Source organism: Triticum urartu, chromosome 5 (assembly GCF_003073215.2).
Source record: "Triticum urartu cultivar G1812 chromosome 5, Tu2.1, whole genome shotgun sequence".
Lineage (NCBI taxonomy): Eukaryota > Viridiplantae > Streptophyta > Magnoliopsida > Poales > Poaceae > Triticum > Triticum urartu.
Genome location: NC_053026.1, coordinates 358,189,572 through 358,213,184, shown reverse-complemented (window position 1 = coordinate 358,213,184; position 23,613 = coordinate 358,189,572). Strand labels below are relative to the sequence as shown.

Sequence of the window (23,613 nt, the reverse complement as noted above, 5' to 3'; positions counted from 1 at the left end):
CGAATTAATAATAAATTCCAAATATTGTTTTAAACTTTGTAAATTCATATAAAAGAATTCGTAGCTCGGATGAAAAAACTTTGTACATGAAAGTTACTCAGAACGACGAGACGAATTCGGATACGCAGCCCGTTCGTCCGCCACGCGTCCCTAGCATAGTGAACCTGCAACATTTCACCTCCGGTTCATCTATCCAAAAACGCGGAACCCCGGGGATACTTTCTCGGATGTTTCCCCCCTTCGCCGGTATCACCTATCCCTGCGTTAGATCACCTCTAGCACCACGTTTGTCATGTTATGATTTGATTGCTCTGTTATTTATTATGTTCCCCCTCCGTTACTTCTTTCCGGTAGACTACGAGACCGACGCCGCTGATGCCCCGGTCGACTACGGTGTTGACGGCCCCTCCTTCTTGTCTGAGCAACCAGGCAAGCCCCCCCCCTTGATCACCAGATATCGCCTACTCTCTTCTATACTGCTTGCATTAGAGTAGTGTAGCATGATACTGCTTTCCGTTATTCCTATCCTGATGCATAGCCTGTCCTTGTTACTACTGTTGTTACCTTTACCTGCAATCCTACATGCCTAGTATAGGATGCTAGTGTTCCATCAGTGGCCCTACACTCTTGTCCGTCTGCCATGCTATACTACTGGGCCGTGATCACTTCGGGAGGTGATCACGGGCATATGCTATATACTTTACACTGTTACATTACCTGTGGTACTGTTCGGAAATGGGGGCTGAAGGGGCAGGTGGTTCCACCCAGGTAGTGGTGGGCCTGGGTTTCCGACGGCCCCCGACTGTTACCTTGTGGCGGAGCGACAGGGCAGGTTGAGACCACCTAGGAGAGAGGTGGCTTGGCCCTGGTCGGCGTTCGCGGATACTTAACACGCTTAACGAGATCTGGGTAATTGATCTGAGTTTGGCCATTTGGTCTATACGCACTAACCATCTACGCGGGAGTAGTTATGGGTATCCCGGCGTCGTGGTATCAGCCGAAGCCTTCGTCACGTCAGCGACTGAGTGGCGCGCACCGGATTGGAACGTAAGCCTGCTCTTGTATTAAGGGGGCTAGTTCTGCTTCCGGCCGCGTTCGCAACGTGCAGGTGTGCTAAGGGCGATGGGCCCAGACCCCTGTGCGCTTAGGTTTAGACCGGCGTGCTGACCTCTCTGTTGTGCCTAGGTGGGGCTGCGACGTGTTGATCTTTCGAGGCCGGGCATGACCCAGGAAAGTGTGTCCGGCCAAATGGGATCGAGCGTGTTGGGGTATGTGGTGCACCCCTGCAGGGAAGTTAATCTATTCGAATAGCCGTGATCTTCGGTAACAGGACGACTTGGAGTTGTACCTTGACCTTATGACAACTAGAACCGGATACTTAATAAAACACACCCTTCCAAGTGCCAGATACAAACGGTGGTCGCTCTCTCACAGGGCGACGAGGGGAGGATCATCGGTTAGGATTATGCTATATGATGCTACTTGGAGGACTTCAGTCTACTCTCTTCTACATGTTGCAAGACGGAGGCTGCCAGAAGCGTAGTCTTCGAAAGGATTAGTTATCCCCCTCTTATTCTGGCATTCTGCAGTTCAGTCCACATATGATACCCTTATTCCATTTGATACCCATGCATATGTAGTGTAGCTCCTTGCTTGCGAGTACTTTGGATGAGTACTCACGGTTGCTTTCTCCCTTTTTTCCCCCTATCCCTTCTACCTGGTTGTTGCAACCAGATGTTGGAGCCCAGGAGCCAGACGCCACCTTCGACGACGACTCCTACTACACCGGAGGTGCCTACTACTACGTGCTGCCCGCTGACGGCGACCAGGAGTAGTTAGGAGGATCCCAGGCAGGAGGCCTGCACCTCTTTCGATCTGTATCCCAGTTTGTGCTAGCCTTCTTAAGGCAAACTTGTTTAACTTATGTCTGTACTCAGATATTGTTGCTTCCACTGACTCGTCTATGATCGAGCTCTTGTATTCGAGCCCTCGAGGCCCCTGGCTTGTAATATGATGCTTGTATGACTTATTTTATTTGTAGAGTTGTGTTGTGATATCTTCCCGTGAGTCCCTGATCTTGATCGTACACGTTTGCGTGTATGATTAGTGTACGATTAAATCGGGGGCGTCACATGTTGGGTGGTCAACAGGCGGCGGGGAAACGCGCCTCTCCCTTCAAGGAGGCGGAGGTGGCGGATAGTCGCCCCATTGTTCTACTGCTCGTGAGCGGCCGTCTTGGTCGCGCTCGACGATGATGCGAGTCCGGCTGCGGCTGGCAGCCGGCTCCTTGTCTCGTTTGTCACGGACGCCGCCTGTCGGCGTCCGGGAAGTTGCGCCATGCTCTTGGCGAAGGGGCGAGTTCTCCACCCATTGGTCGGGCTCTTCTGCACGGCAGCCGGCTTCTTGCAGGACGACTGCCGCATCAATAAGCTGCTGAACGCACTCCGTCATGTAGCGACGCTCATCGCCCTCCAGATGGTCCAGCTTGTCTTCTGTCGCTTGGGCAACGCGTATGTTCTCCATGGGCGTGGCATAGACATGGCGGTCTACTCCAAACATGCTGGCGATGGCGCCGCCTCGCTACCGGACCGTGCCCACGCGGCTGGGCCCGCCAGTAGTCGGCGTGCCGCCAACGGCGCGGTCAACCTCGCGCTGGAAGGCCTCGGAGAGGTGTCTCATGGTAGCCAGCTTCTTGGCGTTCTCAACAAGCGAGATGCGGCAAGCTTCCAGCGTCTCGGCATCCGCGTCTGCCGCAATGGGCGTGGATAGGCCCCGCATTGCCGCCTGCAATGGGTCCTAGTGGGCTTCTCCGGAGGCCCCATCGTGGCTGATGAGAAGCACCTCCGTGACGGTGCTACCACCGCTCTCCGCGCGAGGGAACGGGTCGTCGATGACCACCATGTTGGTGGGGAAGGAGTCGAAGGAGGCCGTATCAGTGTCGACAAGCATCGGGTCGATGGAGCCAACCGACTCCAGGTCGGTAGCGGGCTCAATGGCGATGTGGAGCTTGTGAAGGAGGTCGACGAATCAGCTCTCAGAGCTGAGTGCACCCACGACAGGCGCGGGCTCGTCGGAGAGGCGGATCTCGCCAACAAGATCGGCGAGGCAGGCTGCTGCGTAGGCGACTTCTGCACCATGCAGCGCGTCGGTGCAAACGCCATCGGGCGTGCCAGGCTGGCTGCGCTCGCTAGGGAGGAACAAGGTTCCCGTCGAGAACAGATCTCCGGACGACGGTGCACCAGGCCCCACGGTGGGCACCAAATGTCGGGGGTGTCGTGCGACATATGCCAAAGGATGGCTTATCATGGTGGGGTTAGTAAGACGTCGCCGGTGCCAGGAAACGGGATGAGGCGTAGACACGTACGCCGGCGAACTTTACCCAGGTTCGGGGCTCTTCTAGGAGATAACACCCATAGTCCTACTCTGCGGGGTCTCCGCATGATCACTCAAGCAACAATGGTAGCTACAAGCTTGCTCCTTGAGCTGTTTCTCTAGAGGGGGAAGAAGAACAAGGCTAGCCCTATATAACTTCCTCTCTCTATGTGTGTGAGTGGGATGGCTAAAGTCTCAACCCTTTGCATGGGTGCCCTAGGGGGTTTATATAGGCCTACCTTTCGGGGGTACAATGGTAATCTAGCCGGGTGTAGGACCCGACTGTCAGTGTCTATGGGCGTCGGCTTCTCTGCCGGCCGCTGGGGCCCACCGCCTGGTGGGTCCCGCTGGTTGTCTTGTACTTCGCCGACGGGCCGTGCCCGCCGCTTGCCGGTCCCGCCGGTGGCTTAACACTATGGCGATGCCACTAATGATGTGTGCTTTGTCGGGGAAGGCGTGGCTACAGTGCCGCCGCCTGGCGGGCGTTCACTGTAGCCATTCTCCATCTCCTCGGGTTAATGGCGCACAAACTCTGAGGGAGGGGGAGGGCCGCCTGCTGGGATTCGGCCTCCCCTCGCACCGGCTGGTCGATGTTCATCACCTTCCGGCTTCTCACGGACAGGTAGGGCCCGCCGCCAGCGGGCCGTACCGACAGCCCGTAGTGGGGGCATGGCCTTCTCTGCCATGAGTGATGTCACGGGCTGCGTGGTAACAATGCCGCGCCGGACGGGGATTTTTGCCCGGTACGCTGCACTGTGGCCATGCTCCGCCCTGGATTCGGGGGTGGCAGATGGTACTGTAGCCACACCTGTCTCGTCGCCTTAATGTGGTGCAAACTTTGAGGGCATGAGGGGCCGCCTGCTAGAAGCCGGCCTCTCTGGAGGCCGCCTGCCAGGAGTCGGCCCATCTCATGGCTTTCTTCTGAAGAGCGCCGCCCTTCGGCAGCCGGTCAATGTTACCAGCTGGCCCAGAGAAGGCGGTACTTCGTCCTTGGGGTTCGAGGGGCGTAGTCGGCCCCGATGTCTTGAATCGCCATGAGGAGCAGATGAGGCTACCCGTGGTCGATCGTTTACTCTGACAAATAGCTTGCTACTTGATCACGAGAAGTTTTATGAGATGAGCAACTGTTTATGATATATAATGATGCTAGAAAAAGTGCTTGAAACTATCATTGGTCAAACTTATGCACTATGCTAGCATTAACAGTTCATAAATTATTTCTTTTATCATTTACCTACTCGGGGACGAGCAGGAATTAAGTTTGGGGATGCTGATACGTCTCTAATGTATCTATAATTTATGAAGTATTCATGCCATGTTTACAACAATTTTATATGGTTTTGGTATGAATTGATTAGAACTAACGTGGACTGACGTTGTTTTCGGCAGAACTACCGTGGTGTCATTTTTTGTGCAGAAATAAAAGTTCTCAGAATGGGCTGAAATTTTACGGTGATTTTTTATGGACCAAAAGAGACCCCCGAAGCACCGGAGATGGGCCAGGAAGTGGCCGAGGGAGCCACAAGCCTGGGGGCGCGCCCACCCCCTAGGGCGCCCCCAAACTTGTGAGCCCCTCAGGCACCCCCTGGCATGGGACCGATGCCAAAAATTCCTATAAATACCCCCAAACATAAAAAAGAACCCTAGATGAGAAGTTCCGCCACCGCAAGCCTCTGTATCCACAAAAACTCAATCGGGACCCCGTTCCGGCACCCCGCCGGAGGGGAAATCATCATTGGAGGCCATCCTCATCATCCCGGCCGCCACCATGATGAGGAGGGAGTAGTTCACCCTCGGGGCTGAGGGTATGTACCAGTATCTATGTGTTTGATCTCTCTCTCTCCCCCCCTCTCTCTCTCGTGTTCTTGATTTGGCATGATCTTGATGTACCGCGAGCTTTGTTAATATAGTTGGATCTTATACATATCACTAACATGACACCACCAAGGGAATCACAACATACATATCATCAAAATATCAAACTCAAATTCACATGTTTACTTATGACAAGACTTCTCCCATGTCCTCAAGAACAAAAGTAACTACTCACAAATCATATTCATGTCCAAGATCAGAGGGGTATTGAATAGCATCAAGGATATGAACATATAATCTTCCACCAAATAAACCAACTAGCATCAACTACATGATGTAATCAACACTACTAGCGACCCACATGTATCACGTTGAGGTTTTGAGACAAAGATTGAATACAAGAGATGAACTAAGGTTTGAGATGAGATGGTGTCGGTGAATATGTTGATGAAGATTGGCCCTTCCACGATGAGAGGATCATTGGTGATGTCGATGGCTTCGGTTTCCCCCTCTCGGAGGGAAGTGTCTCCGGCGGAATCGCTCCGCAGGAGAGCAAAAGTGCTCCTGCCTAGGTTCCGCCTCGAGATGGCGACGCTTTGTCCTGAAAGTCTTCTCTTGATTTTTTCTAGGGAAAATGGCATCATCTAGGAGAAGATGGGCCTCGGAGCCCAGCCAGGGCCCCACAAGCAGCATGGGTGCCCAGGGGGTTGGCCGCGCCCATGTCCCTTGTGGGTCCCCTCTTGTATTTCCTTTCTCTAGTATTTTACACATATTCCAAAATAATTCTTCATGAAATTTCAACTCATTTGGAGTTGTGCAAGATATGTATCTCTTATATAGCTTTTAGAGGTCTAGAATTTCAGTTGCCGACAATCTCCCTCTTCATGTGAATCTTGCAAATTAAGAGAGAAAAGGCATTAGAATTGCATCACAAAGTGTTATAATGATTAAAAGCATTATAAATAACAGTAGGAAAAAATGATGCAAAATGGATGTATCAGGCCCTTGCATGTGTACACGACTCGGGCCGAGGCCCATGTACCCCTTCACTCCCCTAGACTATATTTACTCGTTTCCTACCTACGTTTTAGGGTTAGCAAAGTGATAGCTCATATCTAGAGATTGAGTTTTGCACGTCCACTACCACTCACATGAAGTTCAAGACCTCCATGTGTGAAGATCCCCTAGTGGTTTCAAGACCCCCTTGTGGAAAGATCCATCTAGGATTCAAGACCTCTCTCCTTCGAGGATTGGGATGAACTAGCTACCCTTTTGTCACTTACTTGTGTTGGATTTGGATCCTTGTATCTCCTCTTTGTGTATGTGGATTTAGTGTGATTGGATCATGTCTATTTGAGTGTTCATCTTGTGTTCTTCTCTTGTTTGCTCTTTCCCCCCTCCAAGTGTGAAATTATCTCCCTCTAGGGTTCCACCCTACATTAGTAAGTCAGAAACGATCTCCTCAAAGATCGATAAGTGGTTCAACATCGAACAACCTTCTTGCAACTTATGCGTGAACAATTTCATCTTCATGTGCATCTTACTGGTCAGATCCTTTGACATGCAGATCGACTCCAGTTCGAGCCAAAGGGCTGCTGCAGCTTTCTTCTCCAACACTTCTTGCAAAATATCGTTAGATAGATGAAGATGAATAAAAGACATAGCCTTACAATCTCTGCGCTTCTCATCATTGGTCCATGCCTTCAGTTCTTTTTCCACCGAAGCCATCTAGCGCCTCATCCAGATCGGGATGCGCCAACACTGCTCGCATCTTCACTTGCCACAAGGAAAACCTCGTGTCGTAGTCCAGCAGCGGAAGATCGAACTTCATCAATGCCGTGTCGTCGAAACCCTAGACAGAAACAAGGCTTTGATGCCACTTGTTAGAGATAAGACGAGCAAAGCAACACGATGAAGAACAAAAACAAGCAGGTGACACGACATTTAACATCGAAAAACCCTCTAACACGAAGGGAAAAGACCACGGGGCGCCAGCCAACAAATCTTCACTATATCGAGGGAGATTACAAGCGTCGGGGATTTACAACTGATCAACTCCTCTCGTGCGGCGACTTACAAAGAATATATGTAACACAGGTGACCTAGGTCAATACTGATCGCTTTGGCCCAAGCATACCAGCGATGGCCTTGCTCCGCTCGCTCTTCAAAAGTTAGCCTTTATCTTTATAGTTGGATTTGGATCATAACATAACACTCGCGGAAGAAAAAAACGCGTTTTTTTCGTTTTCAAGAGGCACGACCGTTCCTCTCATGTAAAGCAAATCCGTGCCTCTCACGAAAGGTAAAAAAGAAAACGTGTTTTTTTCGTTTCCGAAAGGCACGACCATGCCTTTCATGAAAGCAAAACCGTGCCTCTCATGAAAAGAAAAAAAAGAAAATGTGTTTTTTCTGTTTCCGAGGGCACGGCTGTGCCTCTCGCGGAAGGAAAAAAAATATATAGAAAACACATTTTTTCGCACAATTTTTTTGCCCAAAAGTTAAGAAAGACCAGTGGAAAGCAGAAAACCTGAAAAAAAACCTATCTAAAAAGCTGAAAACACGTGTGAAAAAAAATTTCGAAGGAAGCGCCAAGAGTCTGACACGTGGCTGACGCGCTTTCAGCCCACCTCAAATGACCCTTGGGGAGGCTCGCGAAACGAGTGCTCCTCAATTAGTTACTGTCGATATAGGTGCCCCCTCTTTTTTAGGGCACCTTTTTTTTTTTTGAATCTGGGCACTTTTCTTTTCTTGTTAGCTTGTTCAGGGTTGAACCCTAGGATTTGCAGTGGGCCTTGCCGGCAACCGAAGCCCACGAGGCCGAGCTTCCAGAACCAGGAAGGTACCAGAAGAGGTATCGCCCCCTCACCACTCACCGGCCTCGCGCACGCACGAAGAACCACCAACAGAGTAGCGCACCTGACGAGGGGGAGGGGGAGAGAAAACCCTATGCCCTAGCGGTCGGCGGCGACCTCTCACCCTCACCGACCTCACGCACGCGCGGGGAGCAAGAGGGACGAAAAGCCCTAGGCCCTAGCGTCCGGCGGCTACCGGCGAGGCGTGCGCGGAGGCGGGGCGGGCCGTTCTCCCGGCCCCCGTCGCGGCGGCTGCAGGTTCGGTCGCCACTAACTCGCTTACTCGCAGAATCTTAGCCCGAGAGAGGTAGCGGCGTTGCCACCGTACTGACCTTTTCTCCCCCGGATTCTCTCCTCTTTCCGGTAGCCATGATGATGATGTCCGACGACGACGATGACTCGGACCCGCAGTTCAATGTGGTGGCGGATTACTTCTTCGTCGATGCGGAGAAGAACCCCATCTGTCTCTCAGCCTTGCCGATTCGGTTCGAGCAAGGCACGGATGAGGCCACTCAATGCAAACAGAACATCTTCTTGCGGGGAGTCGCTGACTCTGGCATCACAGTTTACACGCATGTGGTTGCCTGGAAGCTGGGGCTTGAAGGCAAGCAGCCCCTGATCGCCGTGCTGTCCGTGGAAGGCAGCTGGATAAATCTCGCCAAGCCCAGGAACAGCTACGAAGAAGAGTTCCGAACAATTTTCATCACAGTGCGGATGCTTCACTTCCTCAGAAGAAAACCTGAGGAGCCTGAGAAGAACATGTGGAGTCATCTTCGCAAAGTTTTTGAGTAATCCACCCATGCACTCTCTGCTCTTTTCTCTCAAATGATTAAAACTATGATATTTACAGAGCCCTTGCCATATTTTCAGCAAGTTTGACCTTAGACCCTCCAAGGACGATTTCAGGAACCACCGTTCCCTATTGAAGCTGTTTGCTGAGAAAGATTTGAACTTAGCAAAATCACAGGTACACATTTTCTGCTCCTCATATGGACAACTGTGCTTGATAACTGATAAGAATAAGATTGTCCACAATACAAATCTGAGGGCTTCACTACATGATTAGCCCTTTGGTGTTTGAGCTGCCTTATGTTGCAATACTTCTCCAATTTGAAATAAACGCTCTGTTCATTTTTCTTTTTAAATTGAATGCTTCATTCTTCTTGATCATTACTAGTTCCCTTGACATGATGCTTGAACTGATGAGCCTGTTTAGCCACCTGTTTCCTTTCAATTTGTTATATTGCCCCAGGAATTCCTTTATGTAAAAACCAATTTGGTCTTATTTTGATTAGCAATCAAGCATATCAGTTGGGTCATAGATATATGAATGGAACGGTATGGGTGGATGGTAGGGATCTTTCTCTCCGTTCTGGGAAAAAAGGGAACAGAGTGCAAATCTGGAAACAGAAATGGATTTTCTGTGGTATGGAGCAGTGTTTTCCGGCAGAACACCCACGGAACTAAAATTTTGGCAACCATAAATGCAGAAATTTCTGTGTTTGTATGTAGCCCACCTCGATAGCTCATAGAGATTTGGCCCAACATATGGCCAGGTTGTTGTTGATTCGGCTATAGGCTGTAGCTGCTGCTTCATGCTTAGCTTTTTTTTTTGCATGCTTCAGGGGGGGGGGGGCATGCACCTTTGTATCTGTGTCTGCATCATATTCGCTCTGTATTCATTTCTGACTCTATTTGCTTCTTCCGTATTTGTTTATGAGATTTCCGTATTTGCTTCTGCTAAAAAAGTACGGAAACAAATGTAATAACACTCAATTCCATCAGTTTCTGCTTCATTTTCATACATAGTCCTAGCCGTATTCCTTGTCAACTCTAAATAACTTTACTGATTGTATAACTCTTGGCTGGTTCTAATAAACAAAATATTACTCTTGAGTGCCAATATTCTTATATCTCTTATGATGAATGTTATCACAGGTTTTGCGAGCATTTATTGAAGAAGGATCTAAGACGCAAATTAGCGAGGTATGTGTGGGACTATGAATTCTCTCGATTTCTTTTGGCAGGAAACTCATCATGAAGTTAACCATTTTTCTTATTATCATTTCAACTAGGTTGAGTCAGATAATATTGAAATGAAGCAGTCATTTATTGCCTCTGATGAGGAGATAGAGGATATGGTTTCTGATGGAAATTCTGAATCTGATGAAGAGGAGGATGATTTGTTTGATTTTACTTGTGCCATATGTGACAATGGAGGAGACTTGTTAGGGTAGGTGCAAATCTTCTATAGGATGAGTTGGTGACCTAAAATTTCCTATCCATAGTCAGCTTGAAGTTTAATTAGTATGTAGTTGCTCATGTCTTCAGTTGAGCTTACACAAGCAAGATATTTGACTGCATGTATTAGCCCTAGTTCTTAGATTTATGAATACTTGGTTGTATCATGCCCAGGAACGGAAACGGGCTGAAATGATTATATCTGATTGTATAAGTTCAATTATGAAGCTGTAGCTACAGAAAGCGGGGTAGATGAACAGGATTTGGTGCTATCACAATAATTGATTTATTAAGTGGTACACACAGTGAAACTAACCAGGACAAATACCCATGGTTAGAATTTTTAGCTATAGCAAGTTAGCAACTAAGTATTTATTTTAGTAATAACCTAACAAGGACTAATTGATACCCATGGTTAGAATCATGAGGGCACATTGCTAGATCAATTACTGATTACCATGCTGGCTCAACTTTTGCTGACATAAGTAAGATTTGATTGCACAACAAGTTCCTATTTTACAATTAATTTTGTACTCCCCCCGGTCCTGTTTGCTCCGCGTATTAGATTTGTGTCAAGTCAAACTCTATAAAGTTCGGCCAAATTTATATTAAAAAATATCAACATCTACAATACCAAATATATATACTATGAAACTACATTTCACAATGAATCTAACAATATTGATTTGGTATTGTGAGTGTTGATACTTTTTCTATAAGTTTGGTCAAAGTAGAGAACTAGAGATACTTTGACTTCGGACAAAACTTATATGCAGACTAAAAAGGACCGGAGGGAGTATATTTATTTAGAGACAAAAGTGTCAAACATTACATTGGCAGTTGTGGTATTTGAGCCATGACCAAGGAGTCGTGTTAAGACTATTAGGCAACAAGGCTATAGCCTCCTTTTCCTTCTAAATATTTTTCGGTTGTGGAGCTGCTAGACTGTACTCCATGGACTTAACAGGTTACTTTTTATAAGCCATCACCTCCAATAAGCTGTAAACTTTCTTTAAATATAAAACTACATTCCCTTGTTAAATGGTGGCTCATAGCTCATCCAGATGCTAGTCGACATCATCACACCTTGCCTGCATGTAGTGTGTGCCTCATGATGTTTATATCAAATCCAGGTCATGAGCATAGAATGTGTGCCACTATGTTCTTCCTTTCTTAAGACTGCAACGTTTGCCCAAGAACATTTTCAGTTATTGATTCTTCTCATTTCATCACTGTCATGTAAAAGTTTCTATGGTCATTTGTAAGTAGTCATTTAGTGTCAATATTCTAATACTTCTCCGTGTTCTGTTTGCTGTATTATTCTATTGTAGGTGTGATGGCCCATGTATGAGGTCCTTCCATGCCAAAATAGGCACAGGCGAAGATTCGTATTGTGATACCCTTGGGTTCACTGAGGCAGAAGTTGAGGTAGCTTTTGAAATTCCGAGTGGTAAAGATAGCATGAAATTTGAACTTGCTTCTGTTTTTTTATTGACTTTTCTCTTTCAATGTGTTTTAGGCAATGAAAACTTTTCTGTGCAAGAACTGTGAGTATAAGCAACACCAGTGCTTTATTTGTGGAGTATTAGAGCCTTCGGATGGACCAACTGCTAAGGTACATTGCCATTGTTTTAACTTTTTTCACTCTGGTTTCACTGTTCATTAACAATAAAGTGATTTTCGGCGCTGATCGGCAACACTTAATTACTCCATCCCAAAATATAAGATCATTTTTGACACTATGCTCGTATATTTTGGGACAGAGGGGAGTACTTATTATGCATTAATCTTGCTGTTACATGACTTTAAAGCTGCAATTGTTATTTGCAGTTTTAGGCTTTCAACCACTATACAGCCAGCATTACCTAGGAATGCAGAACTAGGAGTAGTACTATGAAAGAGCATCTAGTTGACATTTCATAAAGTAGATATTCTGAATGTTATGAAATAGTTTAGTTGTTCTAGCAGTTACGTACTAGGGGCATTTAATACCATTTTATCTGTAAAATTTGGCTATTGCAATAAGCCAATAACTAATGGTTAGGTAATTAAAGTGTAACTATGACCGTATTTCAGCGCTTCGGATGGAGTAATTGCATCGTTCTAGCTGTTAGGAAGTGCATCTACTTAAGTATCAATGTGAATCATATTTTATTCAGTGCTTTATGATTATGCAGTTTTGCTAATTATGATATTATTCTTTAGGTGTTTCTTTGTAACAATGCTACATGTGGGTACTTTTACCACCCCAAATGTGTTGCAAGAAAACTTCATCCTAACAACAAGGTTGAAGCCTTAGAAAAGGAGAACAAGATAATAGGTGGATCTTCATTTACGTGCCCCATTCATTGGTGTTTTCACTGTAAAGGCTTGGAGGATAGATCACAAGAACAATTGCAGTTTGCTGTTTGCAGACGCTGTCCAAAGTCATATCATAGAAAATGTTTGCCAAGGTGCTGCTGCCTTTCTTTTTCTAAATTTCTTAATCCATATGTGGTCTCTTCTGTTCTTCTCATACTCGAGATATTTCAGAGAAATACCCTTTGAAGATAGCGACGAGGACATTGTTACACGAGCCTGGGACCTTTCAAAAAGAATTTTGATCTACTGTTTGTATGTAGTAACTTCTTCACTTATATTTGTTAAATGCTGTCTACATTGTTCATATACTGACTTGTCGTAAACTGTTCAGGGACCATGAGATAGATAGTGACATTGAGACACCTGTCAGGAATCATATAAAGTTTCCTGGTATTCCAAAAATTGTAAAACCAGCAGATTACCTAAAGAGAAAAAACAAGGTGTTGATTAACAAGAGAAAGAGAGATTTTGATGAATCATTTCCTGACCAACCTTCAATTAAAGCTGCAAAGCTGCCAGTCAAGGTTCGGGTGCAAGAAGAACATGCCAGAAAATTTGCTGTGAAGAGTTCATCGGAGCAATTTGTTGACAAGCCTGAGAAGAAAAAACCAAAGGTCAAAGATACTTCTGCAAGCAGTTCAAGACCTGCAAATGAGCAGGAAAAATACTTGGCAACTTCATCCTTATCTACTATGGGGAGCTTGCCCCAGAGTTCATTTCCTAGGGTGGACAGTGAAACAGAGAAGAGGTTAGTCACTTGATATAATTACTTGAGGACTCCAGTCACTACACACCCATACATGACCATGTGCTAATTGTACTACGTACTACTACCTCTGTCCGGATTTAAAGGGCCCTTTGGCCAACCTGCCCTGTCCGGATTTACTAGGCTGCATGTAGGGCTGCAAATGAGTCGAGCTCGAGCGAGTTGGAGTTGCCTCAGCTCAACTCATATGAAAATTCGAGCGAGCTCAAACTGAGTGAAGCTCATGATCGAGTTGTAGAACATGACTCGTGCTCAGCTTGTAACGATCTCGAGTCGATCTCGAGCTAGTTTCGAGCTAAATGAGATGGTAAAAATTATAAATCTATGGATGAAAAACAAAAAAATTAAGGTGAATATGCTGGGAATCTTTGCCAAAATTATAGGATATTTAACTAGTCGACCACGTGAAATCTTCTCTGCACTTAATTAAGTTTTCATGTTTGTTGGTAAATAAAATGGAGAAAAATTATGGACAACATATATGGTAATAAATTATCTTATTTCTATTTATTATATGGCATGATCATTTAACATAATGACATTCTGTCGAGCTAACGAGCTAAAATCGAGCGAGCCAACATTGGCTCAAGATCGGCTCGATTCTCGGTGGAGCTACATAAAGTGTTCAAACTCAGCTTGTTTTCTTTTCAAGTCGATCACGAGTCGAGTTAAAAAACGAGTTGATCTCGATCGGCTCACGAGCCTCGAGCTTTTCTTGCAGCCCTAGCTGCATGTGCATGCAAGTTAGAAAAAGAAATAGGCTGCCGCATGCATGCAATCCATTGGCGCATGCACGGTGGTGAGAGAAGGACGTGCAGGGAGGTGAGAGAAATAGGCTGCGGGAGTCTTGCATGCGTTCTATTCATTGGGGGAGGCTGGGAGGTGAGAGAGAAAGCATGGAAGCTTTTGGGCTAATTAAAGCAATACTTAATTAGAAAGACAAATGCCTTGGTACTAGAGATCTGGTTGCTGGGTCTTATAAACATGGACGGAGGTAGTATAAGTGTATGCTTGGTTTGTGTCCAAAATGTACCCTACATATTTTATGTCAATGGCAAAAAAAAATGGCCTTTGTTTTGGATGGTTGCAGTTTTCTGGCGTGCCCACTTCTACTCTAGTGCAGTTTTGTTGGCAATATTGGCCAAGCCATAGGCAAGAAAAACCTTGGCCAAAGTTTTGGCTAGCCAAATCTTTGGTAAGGTAGACTTGGGCTCATACAAAACACTAAGGAAACTTACCAGAATGCCTGACTCTAAAACCAAACACACATGGAAATGTAGTTCTCCTGGACCTGACCAGGGCCTAAAAGCTTACTTGTTTATCTTGCTACAATTATCTTCTTGCGTCCTGTGTTTAGCCTTTTTCGTTCAGTTTTATTGACACGGATGTGCAAAGTATAAGTTGATCAAACATTATTTACATTTTAGACTTTAGAGTCCTCATGGAGTCATGGTACCACCTGATATATTCTCAATCTTACTTGCAGGGTAATTGCTTTGGTAGAGAAAGAAGGCTCTTCCTTGACACTAAAAGATATATCAAGCAGGTGCCTTGTGCCCTCAACTCATGTATACGCTGGCAGGCAAACTGATAAGATTGTTGCGACGGGCAAGCTTGAGCGTTCTGTTCAGGTCCATTCACTGTTCAGTATTTCCAGCAGGAAATGCAACTTTCATACTAGTTATTATTTGTTCAACATTTTCTGAATGATGGGCTTTTTAGGCTGTAGGAGCAGCTCTAAAAGCGCTTGGTAATGGAGGTAATGTTAATGAGGCGAAAGCAGTGTGTGAACCTCAAGTTTTGAAGCAGCTAACAAAGTGGCATGTATGTATATTCTAATCATATATTTATCTTTCCATATACTGTTGTTTTTGTAGAAACTTGCATAAATATATCATTCCTATGAGATTTATGGCACGCTCTTTCCGTGCGTGAAGAAGATTCACTGTCAGTATACTTTGATAATTATGATGCATCTGTTCATAATTATGCTTCAAGTGGTACTTTGATAGTTTTTGTTAATGCCGTTATAATATTTCTTTGGTGTTATCCTCTGAAGTCGGTATACTTTGTTTTAATCACGTCAGTTCCAACACTTGAGTTAACCGATTATTAGTTATAGTAAAAATATGTCAATCTTCTCATGATCTATGAAAGCCGCAATGGCACTTTTACCCCGTCTTCATCTTAGCGTTTCTCCTTGAGTTGTTGGCGGGAATGAGCCATTTATTTCCTGAGCATACTGTGATGTTGGGCAGAACATTTGCCTTGCAATGTTATGGTAGCCAATTGATTTCTAACTTTAGATTGTTTTTCTTGTTCCAGACTAGGCTCAGAGTATATATTTCACCTTTCATTTATGGATCACGCTACAGTTCTTTTGGTCGACATTTCACAAAGGTGGACAAGCTTGTTGAGGTACATTCTTATCCAGAAATTATGTTGACACAGCATGAAACATTAACGAGTTTTATATAAAGCCTTAGGTCAAGGTTGTCAGAATCACGATTCTACGACTTTATGATCCAAACTAACCGCTCTGATTCTACGATTTTGGTTAGTAGAATCTACATTTTTACGATTCTGATAGTTAAGATTCTACTATATGCGATCCTACCATTGGAGCTCCGATCCGATTCAGAAAAATCACGGTTCTGACAACCTTGCTTAGGGGCTGTTTGTTTCTAGGCCTAGTAATGCCACACTTTGCCACACATTTCTTCTCAAACTATCCTAAGGTTAGTTCAGTAAAAATGGAGCCACAAGTTGGCAAGCCCTAAGGGAATCTTGCCACACTAAGTGTATATGATGTGGGGCCCTGGTGTGGGAAAATGCATCTTACCTAGGTATGGATTGAACAAAACACACCTAAATTAGTTAAACTTGCCTCATCTTAGGTGTGGCAACCTTTGGCAAAGTTAGTCTCAAACCAAAAAACTTTAAGTACCTTTAGAGAGACGAGGAGGTTTCTAGTTTCCACTGTTAGAAAGATATTTGTATTTGTACCAGGTCTCATGTATTTCCTTCTGTATTTTCAGATTCCTAGTTTATATATAGATTAAGTTGCTATTCCTCTTAACATGGTATCAAGAACTGAAAGGTTTTTGATCGTTTTTCCCTCCCCTCCACCACGTGCCAGCAACTCACCCCCTCCTCCCCGTACGCATTGATCTTTTCCCCTATCACACGCTAAAAGCTATGTCGAAGACCAAGCTCCAATTAATTTCTTTTTTGTGGTGCCTGTCTGATGTTATGGTCTGTTTTTTTTTTAATCTTAGCTTACTTTGTGGGATTTCTGCCCACTTGTCAATTTGACCTTTTGGTTGACAATAATATCCTCTCTTGAAATTCTTACTTGAATGCACTTCACCGAGAAGCTCTTTCTGCCAGATTTTTTTTGCTCCATAGACCAGGGATCAAGAAACCAACATCAGGAGCTTTTCACCCTCTTTGATTTTAGAACAAAAAAGGGCCAGCTCCATGGTCTAATTGTCACCTTTTGATCTCCCCTTTATATTGGAACAGACATATTTCTTGTGCATGATCCAAATGTTTCTCTCGTGAGTTGGAACCAGAAAAGATTGGCCAGCTGGAAATCACCTTGGGAAATTTCTGGCCAAGAGCTATTAAAGGATCATGAATATTTTTGGAAAGGAAATCATAGAATCTGACTGATTGCTCCCATTCATCCCGCTGAGTGCTTCAAACTACCTATTTGTTTGTTATTTCTCTTTTTCTACCTGATGTTTGTTATTTCTCTCTACTGAATAATTTACTTATAATTCTATACAATTACACCTCATTAGCAGATTGTTGATAAACTTCATTGATATGTTACAGATTGTTGATAAACTTCATTGGTATGTGGAACCTGGTGATACGGTATATTCTCTCTCTAGTACATGAGGCACATACTTGTGTCATTGATTATGCCCTCTATTGAAGCAGTGTTCTAGTTATTTTAAAAAGGCTAAATATGTGTAACCCACCATTGCATATGCTATCCCTACTGAGTGCTCATGAATGAACGATAATCAGAATGATGTTTTACAGTATGTTACATACTGTAGGTCTGCTCAGTGCTCACTAATGAATGATAATGAAAAAGATGTTTTACAGCATGTTAGGTCTCTGCTCAGTGCTCACTAATGACGGTAACGAAAATTTATGATAATGTTTGCTGTGATAACCAATCTCAACAAATAGTACAAAAAAGAGCTTAACTACCAGGAGTAGAATCGAGGTTTTGTACTAAGTTACAGCCTATTCTTGAGCTGTATGAAGTACCCATTTTTTAAATCATGGCAGGTTATTTTAGTTTAGTTTTTAGGAGGGCTTCTGGCTTTTATCCGTCTTTGTTTAGCTTTGGATTATGTGGATCTATTGCATATTAATACGATTTTACCAGCAGGGATCTCCCGTACTGTCCTTGTAAAAATGCTATTTTCATTTTATCATAGCCGCCACACACAGTATCACCGATTCATTGTATTTGCATCATGCCTTTGATATATCTTGAATTCTGTTGAACTTGAAGATAGTGGATTTCTGCTGTGGCGCAAATGATTTCAGTCGATTGATGAAAGAAAAACTTGATGAAGTTGACAAGAAGTGTTATTTCAAGAATTATGATCTTATCCAACCACAGGTAAACTACCGAGTCCTTTTGAGTTGATAGCACAGTCCTTGTTTAATTTTCTTTGGGAACATAAAATCCTTGGTTTATTTATCCTCTGGTACTTTGTTGCTTTGTTCCTGATAATTGGTTTAAAATTAGACAACTAGTCTTTGTTTAATCTATGATTGGCAAATCGTAACCTGGGCCAGTGGACCACTTGACTAGAATGGGTACTTGCATGACTGGGTGACTAGTCGACGATTTGCGGTGGCTAATTGAATCTGCCTGGTAGTGCGACTTAAGGCCCACTGCCAGTTTTTGAGATATATATACTATGTGTTGAGAGGCAATTTGAGGCCACTACACCACACGCTGCCAGGCAAAGAGAGGGATGAGCATCACACTAACCACACAGCAGTGTCATGGCCACTGGTTATTGCCCCAGCTCGTTGGAACCGTCAGCCCATCTCCGCCTTCGGCCTTTGCAGGTGACTCCTCTGTTCTTTCTTTTCATCTCCTCTTCCATCTCCCGTCATGCTCTGTTCTGTAGGCTATGCTCTGGCCTGTTGCTTTGTTAGCTAGTGTAGTACCTGCTTTCATTCCTAATGCGTGTACTAGCGTTATACCGCAGATTTCTTTTAGAATTAGACTGTTTGTTGATGTTTACAACACTACTGCTGGTTTTAGCGTGAGACATACTTGGATAATTAGATCTGCAGATGTTTTACACTAGCAAATATTCCTGTGCTTCTTTGATTCTATGATTTCTACCAACTAGCAAGTTCAACTAATGCAATACTATGTAACATTGGTTTCTGCAGGTCCCATGGCTCAGCTGCATGGAGGTGATCCAAATTGCAGCCATAGCCGCTGACTCTGAGGCACCCACGGATCCCGCACAGTATCAAGTTATTTTGGTGCAGTATTGTATAGTCTAGTATTTGTAGCTGATGGTAGGATTATTCACGACTAACCTTAACTAGTACTCCCTCCGTAAACAAATACAAGACGTTCTAACTTTTTTCTGATTCGGATGTGTATAGACGCATTTTAGTGTGTTTGTTCACTCATTTCAGTCCGTATGTAGTCCATATTGAAATGTCTAAAACACCTTATATTTGTTTATGGAGGGAGTAGCAACTAGTCGGTGTACCCCAACAGTCAAGATTTAACGACTTGTAAACCTTCCCATCAAATAGAGCTCCTGAAGTAAATGCATTAGGACTTACCTACTGTGATCTGTTTATTCCATGGCCTGAAAGTGCCCTTACTGGAGTTCCAATTGCTTTCCCACTTTCATGCTTACTCCCAATATTTATGCCCTTCCCAGAATAGCTTTTGCTTTGAAAGGAGGGATTGGATGACTGTGCAGCCAGACGAACTGCCTGGCGGAAGCCGACTGGTATACTTTATGCGACACAGATACTAGTTGTTCTAGAGTACAAAATAATTCCTACTGCTGGTTAACATCTATTAATACTTGATTAGATAATGGGGCTTAATCCTCCTTTTGGAGTCAAAGCAGCTCTGGCGAACAAATTTATCGACAAAGCATTGTCTTTTAAGCCCAAGCTTGTTATACTAATTGTCCCAAAAGAAACTAAAAGGTAACCACCATATTCCTTTCTGTTAAACTTTGTGTTGAATTGTTAAGATTGTTATATTGACATCTCTTTTTCACACTTTCTTTGGACTCTGTTCATGCTCTCCTCATTTTCTGGTATTGCCAGGTTAGATCAAAAGAAGACACCTTATGATTTGGTTTGGGAGGATAGTAACTGTCTTGCTGGGAAGGTAAAGGGCTTAAGAACTTCAATAAATCTTATTGACCTTTGAGCGTAGTTTATTCCCTTCTTGTTTTGCCTAATATATTTCTTTGAATTGGCAGTCGTTTTATTTGCCTGGTTCTCTCGATGTGAATGACAAAATAGTTCAAGGGTGGAATGCATCTGCACCACCCCTCTATTTGTGGAGTCGTTCTGATTGGACAAAAAAGCATAAGGAAGTAGCCAAGATGCATAATCACACAAGTGTGGGGAAAATCACTCGCCGTGTTGAACAGGGTAATTTGTCAGATGACGGCCCTGCGAAGAAAGAAGCTGAATCTTCTGATGTGCTTAATTCAAGATCAGGGAAAGAAAAGGAGAATATAGGAAATACCTCATGCCACCCAAGAGAGGTCAATCTATCAGATAATGTACCTGCACGGAGAAAAGCTGAACCTAAGAGTAAACAAAATGCTAGATCAGGAAAAGCTAAAGAGACTAGAGAGAAGGCTACATGTGATTTCAGAGAGGATAGTCCATCAGGAAAAGCAGAAGAGAGAAGGCATAAGGCGGCATGCTCTGTCGGAGAGGTTAGTCCATCAGATGACCACCTTGTGAAGAAACAAGATAGACTTGGAGAAGAGAAAGCAGCCAGAAAGGCCAACTTCACGGTGAAGAAGCAAGCTAGGCCCAGAGAAGAAAAAGAAGCTAATCTATCAGGTAACCACCCCCTGAAGAAACAAGCTGAAGCTACCTCTCAACAAATTTCCCGACCAGGGAAACAGAATAGCAGGGATGGAAGCAAGAGCTCTGATGACAGGAGCAGGAAAAGGATCCCTGACGAGGCAGACAGCCTGCCTCCAGAAAAGCAAGTGGAAGTTGCCTATGAGGAGACAAGAGCTATTCCAAGTAAAAGGGGTATGCACCATGGACAGAGCAATGGAACTAATGCTCGTGTAAAGGAATCGAAAGGGAGTTCAGACATGAGTATGCCATCATCCCTTGAAAACAGCACTGCTCATCACAGATCCAGAAGCAATTCCCCATTTATACCAACTGAACAACCCTCTGGTTATACGACAGCGCACCGCGATAGTAATATGAAGTATCATGTGAAAGAACCTCGCGTCTCTACATTCAACAGCGCTACTACTTATCAGGGAAGTTATTTGGCAAACAGTGATGGGTGCAAGGATGCAATTGGAGAGAGGAATGACCCCACTTTTTACACGGGTGCTGATGATAGGTCAAGTGCGTACAACTCTAGCATTGAAGAGATGACCAAAAGGTATGCCCCTGGCCGAGCTGGGGACGCGTGCAGTCCGCAAGGTCAGGGAAATGGTGGCAGCTTCTCCAGGAGGCAGGATGATCACCTTCAGACCAGTCTTTACTCCCTTGGTTCTTCAGGTGCTAGATATGACCAGATTGGTTCTTCAGGTGCTAGATATGACCAGATTGTTTCTTCAGGTGCAAGATATGACCCGCGATCTTTAACTTCGCCGTCTTATGGGCTATTGAGTACAACTCCACGGAGCTCAGTCATAGACAAGTACAGTCCAGGGTTCTCGGGTTCAAGTGGATCTGGACCGTCAGTCATGGACAGCTACGCTCCTGGTTACTTGGGTGCAAATGCACCAGGAAGAAGCTTGGTAATGGACAGATATGCTCCACCCCTCGATGAAACGAACTACGCAATGCGAGGTGTTCATGATGTGCCTGGATATGGAAGGGACATGCCTCCACAGTACCCCTACAGAGGGCCAGATCCTTCTGGCAGAGGGCCGCCTCATATTTGATTACTGAAGCTTCTTCAAGTTACCCTAGCCATGCAGTTTTAATTCTTTCTGACCCGACCTGTTCAAAGTGACTTCTGTAATTAGGTTGTCACGAATGAAAGGTATGCAGATGATGACTCGCTGTTTAGTCCTTGCCAATGCTGTGATACCTGTTATGTGAAAATCTCTATTTTGCGCCCTGTTTCATGCGTTCCTTTGCTGGTGCGGATTGTACAGGAGGTGGGAAAGATCATACCTTGCAATACAATATAGCCTGTATGATATAGCCTGTATGGTCAGAGACCGTGTGAGGGTATTTCATGGCACCCTGGCCCACTGCTTGGTTTCAGGCTGGTCGTAGTGGTAGTATCATAGCTAGTATCATGCATGTCAACTAGAAAATTTTGATGAGATGTTGTAGCATTAAATGAAGATATCTAGTATCATGCATGCCAACTAGAAAATTTTAATGAGATGTTGTAGCATTAAATGAAGATAGAGAAGGTGGAGTATCGTATCATGATACTGTATCATAATTAATGTTATGCTACTTTGTGTCATGCATAATAATAAATAAAGTACCACATTGATATTAATATATGATACTATGCATTATAAAGATAGTATCATACACTAGTATCATAATATGATACTCCTCGTTACAACCAGTCTCATCCGGATGCGAACGCTCCTTCACGCAGCTGTCTCCTCTGACTGCCACGCGTCCCCTGGACCCCACCACCGATATAACCTCTGTCTAGCCTTTCGTGGGATATCTTTTCAGCCACACGTCCTCAGTCTTCCTGGTCAAACCGTTTTCTCCCCATCTTCTCTTCCATCCCGTGGGGATCTCATCCACCATGGATGGCCTTCATTAGCTCTCTTTTTCAAGTGATGCGAGGGCGCTACGAGGCTGGTCCGGCTGCTGCGAGCCCACTGCAAGGCTGCGACAACAACCCAGCGATGCTGCAACGGGATCTCAGCTGCGGCGGTGGCTCAGACCGCTCCAGTGATGCTGCGGTGGCGCTGCCGTGCTGCAGTGACGGCGGCTGAACTGCTGCGAACGGTGGCTCGGGCTGCTCCGGCGATGCTGCGATGGCGTTGTCGTGGTGTGAGCCAGTGCTGCGCTGGCAGCTCAACTGCTGCAACGGTGTTTTCAGGCTGCTCTAGTGATGCTCCGACAATGCCGTCGTGCCAGTGCTACGACAGTCATCGACAAGCTATGAGTGGGTGCTGCGACGGCGCCGCCGTGCTGCGAGGCAGACGGAGTTGCTATGACGGGTGATGTTGTTGCGAGCCGGTGCTGCCAGCACCGTCGTGCTGCGACATGTTGCAAGCGGGAGTGTTGCATGCTGGTGCTGCGGCGGCGCTGCCATGCAGGCCGCCGGAGTTGCTAGGTGCTTTGGACGTGAGATGGCGTTATGCAACGGGAAGACAGAGGAAAGGACGACCATGTGCGTTGACTTTCATCGGTCCTAGCTGAGCAGTGTGCATCCATGTGGCCGCTCTGGTGCGCAGCCCGAGGGCCAAACCGTCAGATGGCGAGCCTTGACCCTACCATCTTCATTTTCATCCTCCCTTTTGTCCGCGCCACCACCATGACCTGGTCTACGTCTTGTTGTTTAAGCTCCAAGCTTGATGTCGACCGGTAGCCATGGTCTGCAAAAGGTTACTTACTACTCCCTCCGTTTTTAAATATAGGTTTTTTTAGAGATTTCAATACAAACTACACACGCGCGCGCGCACACACACACACACATATATATAGCATATATTTACTTATTTTGTTCCGTATGTAGTCTTTTATTAGAATCTTTAAAAAGACTTATATTTAGGAACAAAGAAAGTACAAGATGCTGACCCATGGTTTGGCAAAAGGTTACCTACTATAAGAGCTGATTCCGATAGTAATCCTAGTGGAGATGGAGACATGACACGTCGCTCGCATTGCAACCGGATGAGGGGGGACGCATTAGAGTTTTGTCCTACTACCCGTAACCACGAGGCCGGCGGCTCCGGCATGAATGTCATCAACATATCCGATGAC

General features: G+C 45.0%; 1 protein-coding gene across 1 annotated transcript; it reads left to right on the top strand.

The window, feature by feature from the left end:
• The first annotated feature begins 8,047 nt into the window (after positions 1–8,047).
• LOC125508997 (protein ENHANCED DOWNY MILDEW 2-like) lies at positions 8,048–21,766 on the top strand. Its single transcript, XM_048673824.1, has 19 exons — positions 8,048–8,297; positions 8,407–8,827; positions 8,910–9,006; positions 9,978–10,025; positions 10,115–10,272; positions 11,612–11,708; positions 11,800–11,895; positions 12,486–12,733; positions 12,813–12,893; positions 12,973–13,389; positions 14,894–15,038; positions 15,130–15,231; positions 15,733–15,825; positions 17,248–17,289; positions 17,945–18,055; positions 19,356–19,427; positions 19,514–19,632; positions 19,756–19,819; positions 19,914–21,766. Exons 2-19 carry the CDS (start codon positions 8,409–8,411, stop codon positions 21,585–21,587), a joined length of 4,083 nt encoding a protein of 1,360 aa, XP_048529781.1. The 5' UTR covers positions 8,048–8,297; positions 8,407–8,408; the 3' UTR covers positions 21,588–21,766.
• The last annotated feature ends 1,847 nt before the right edge of the window (positions 21,767–23,613 follow it).

Bases quoted from the DNA above. Each gene is read 5' to 3' on its own strand.
- LOC125508997 (XM_048673824.1), top strand. From the start codon at position 8,409: ATGATGATGATGTCCGACGACGACGATGACTCGGACCCGCAGTTCAAT. The intron at 8,828-8,909 runs GTAATCCACCCA...CCATATTTTCAG, and splicing joins CATCTTCGCAAAGTTTTTGA to CAAGTTTGACCTTAGACCCT. The intron at 11,709-11,799 runs GTAGCTTTTGAA...AATGTGTTTTAG, and splicing joins TCACTGAGGCAGAAGTTGAG to GCAATGAAAACTTTTCTGTG.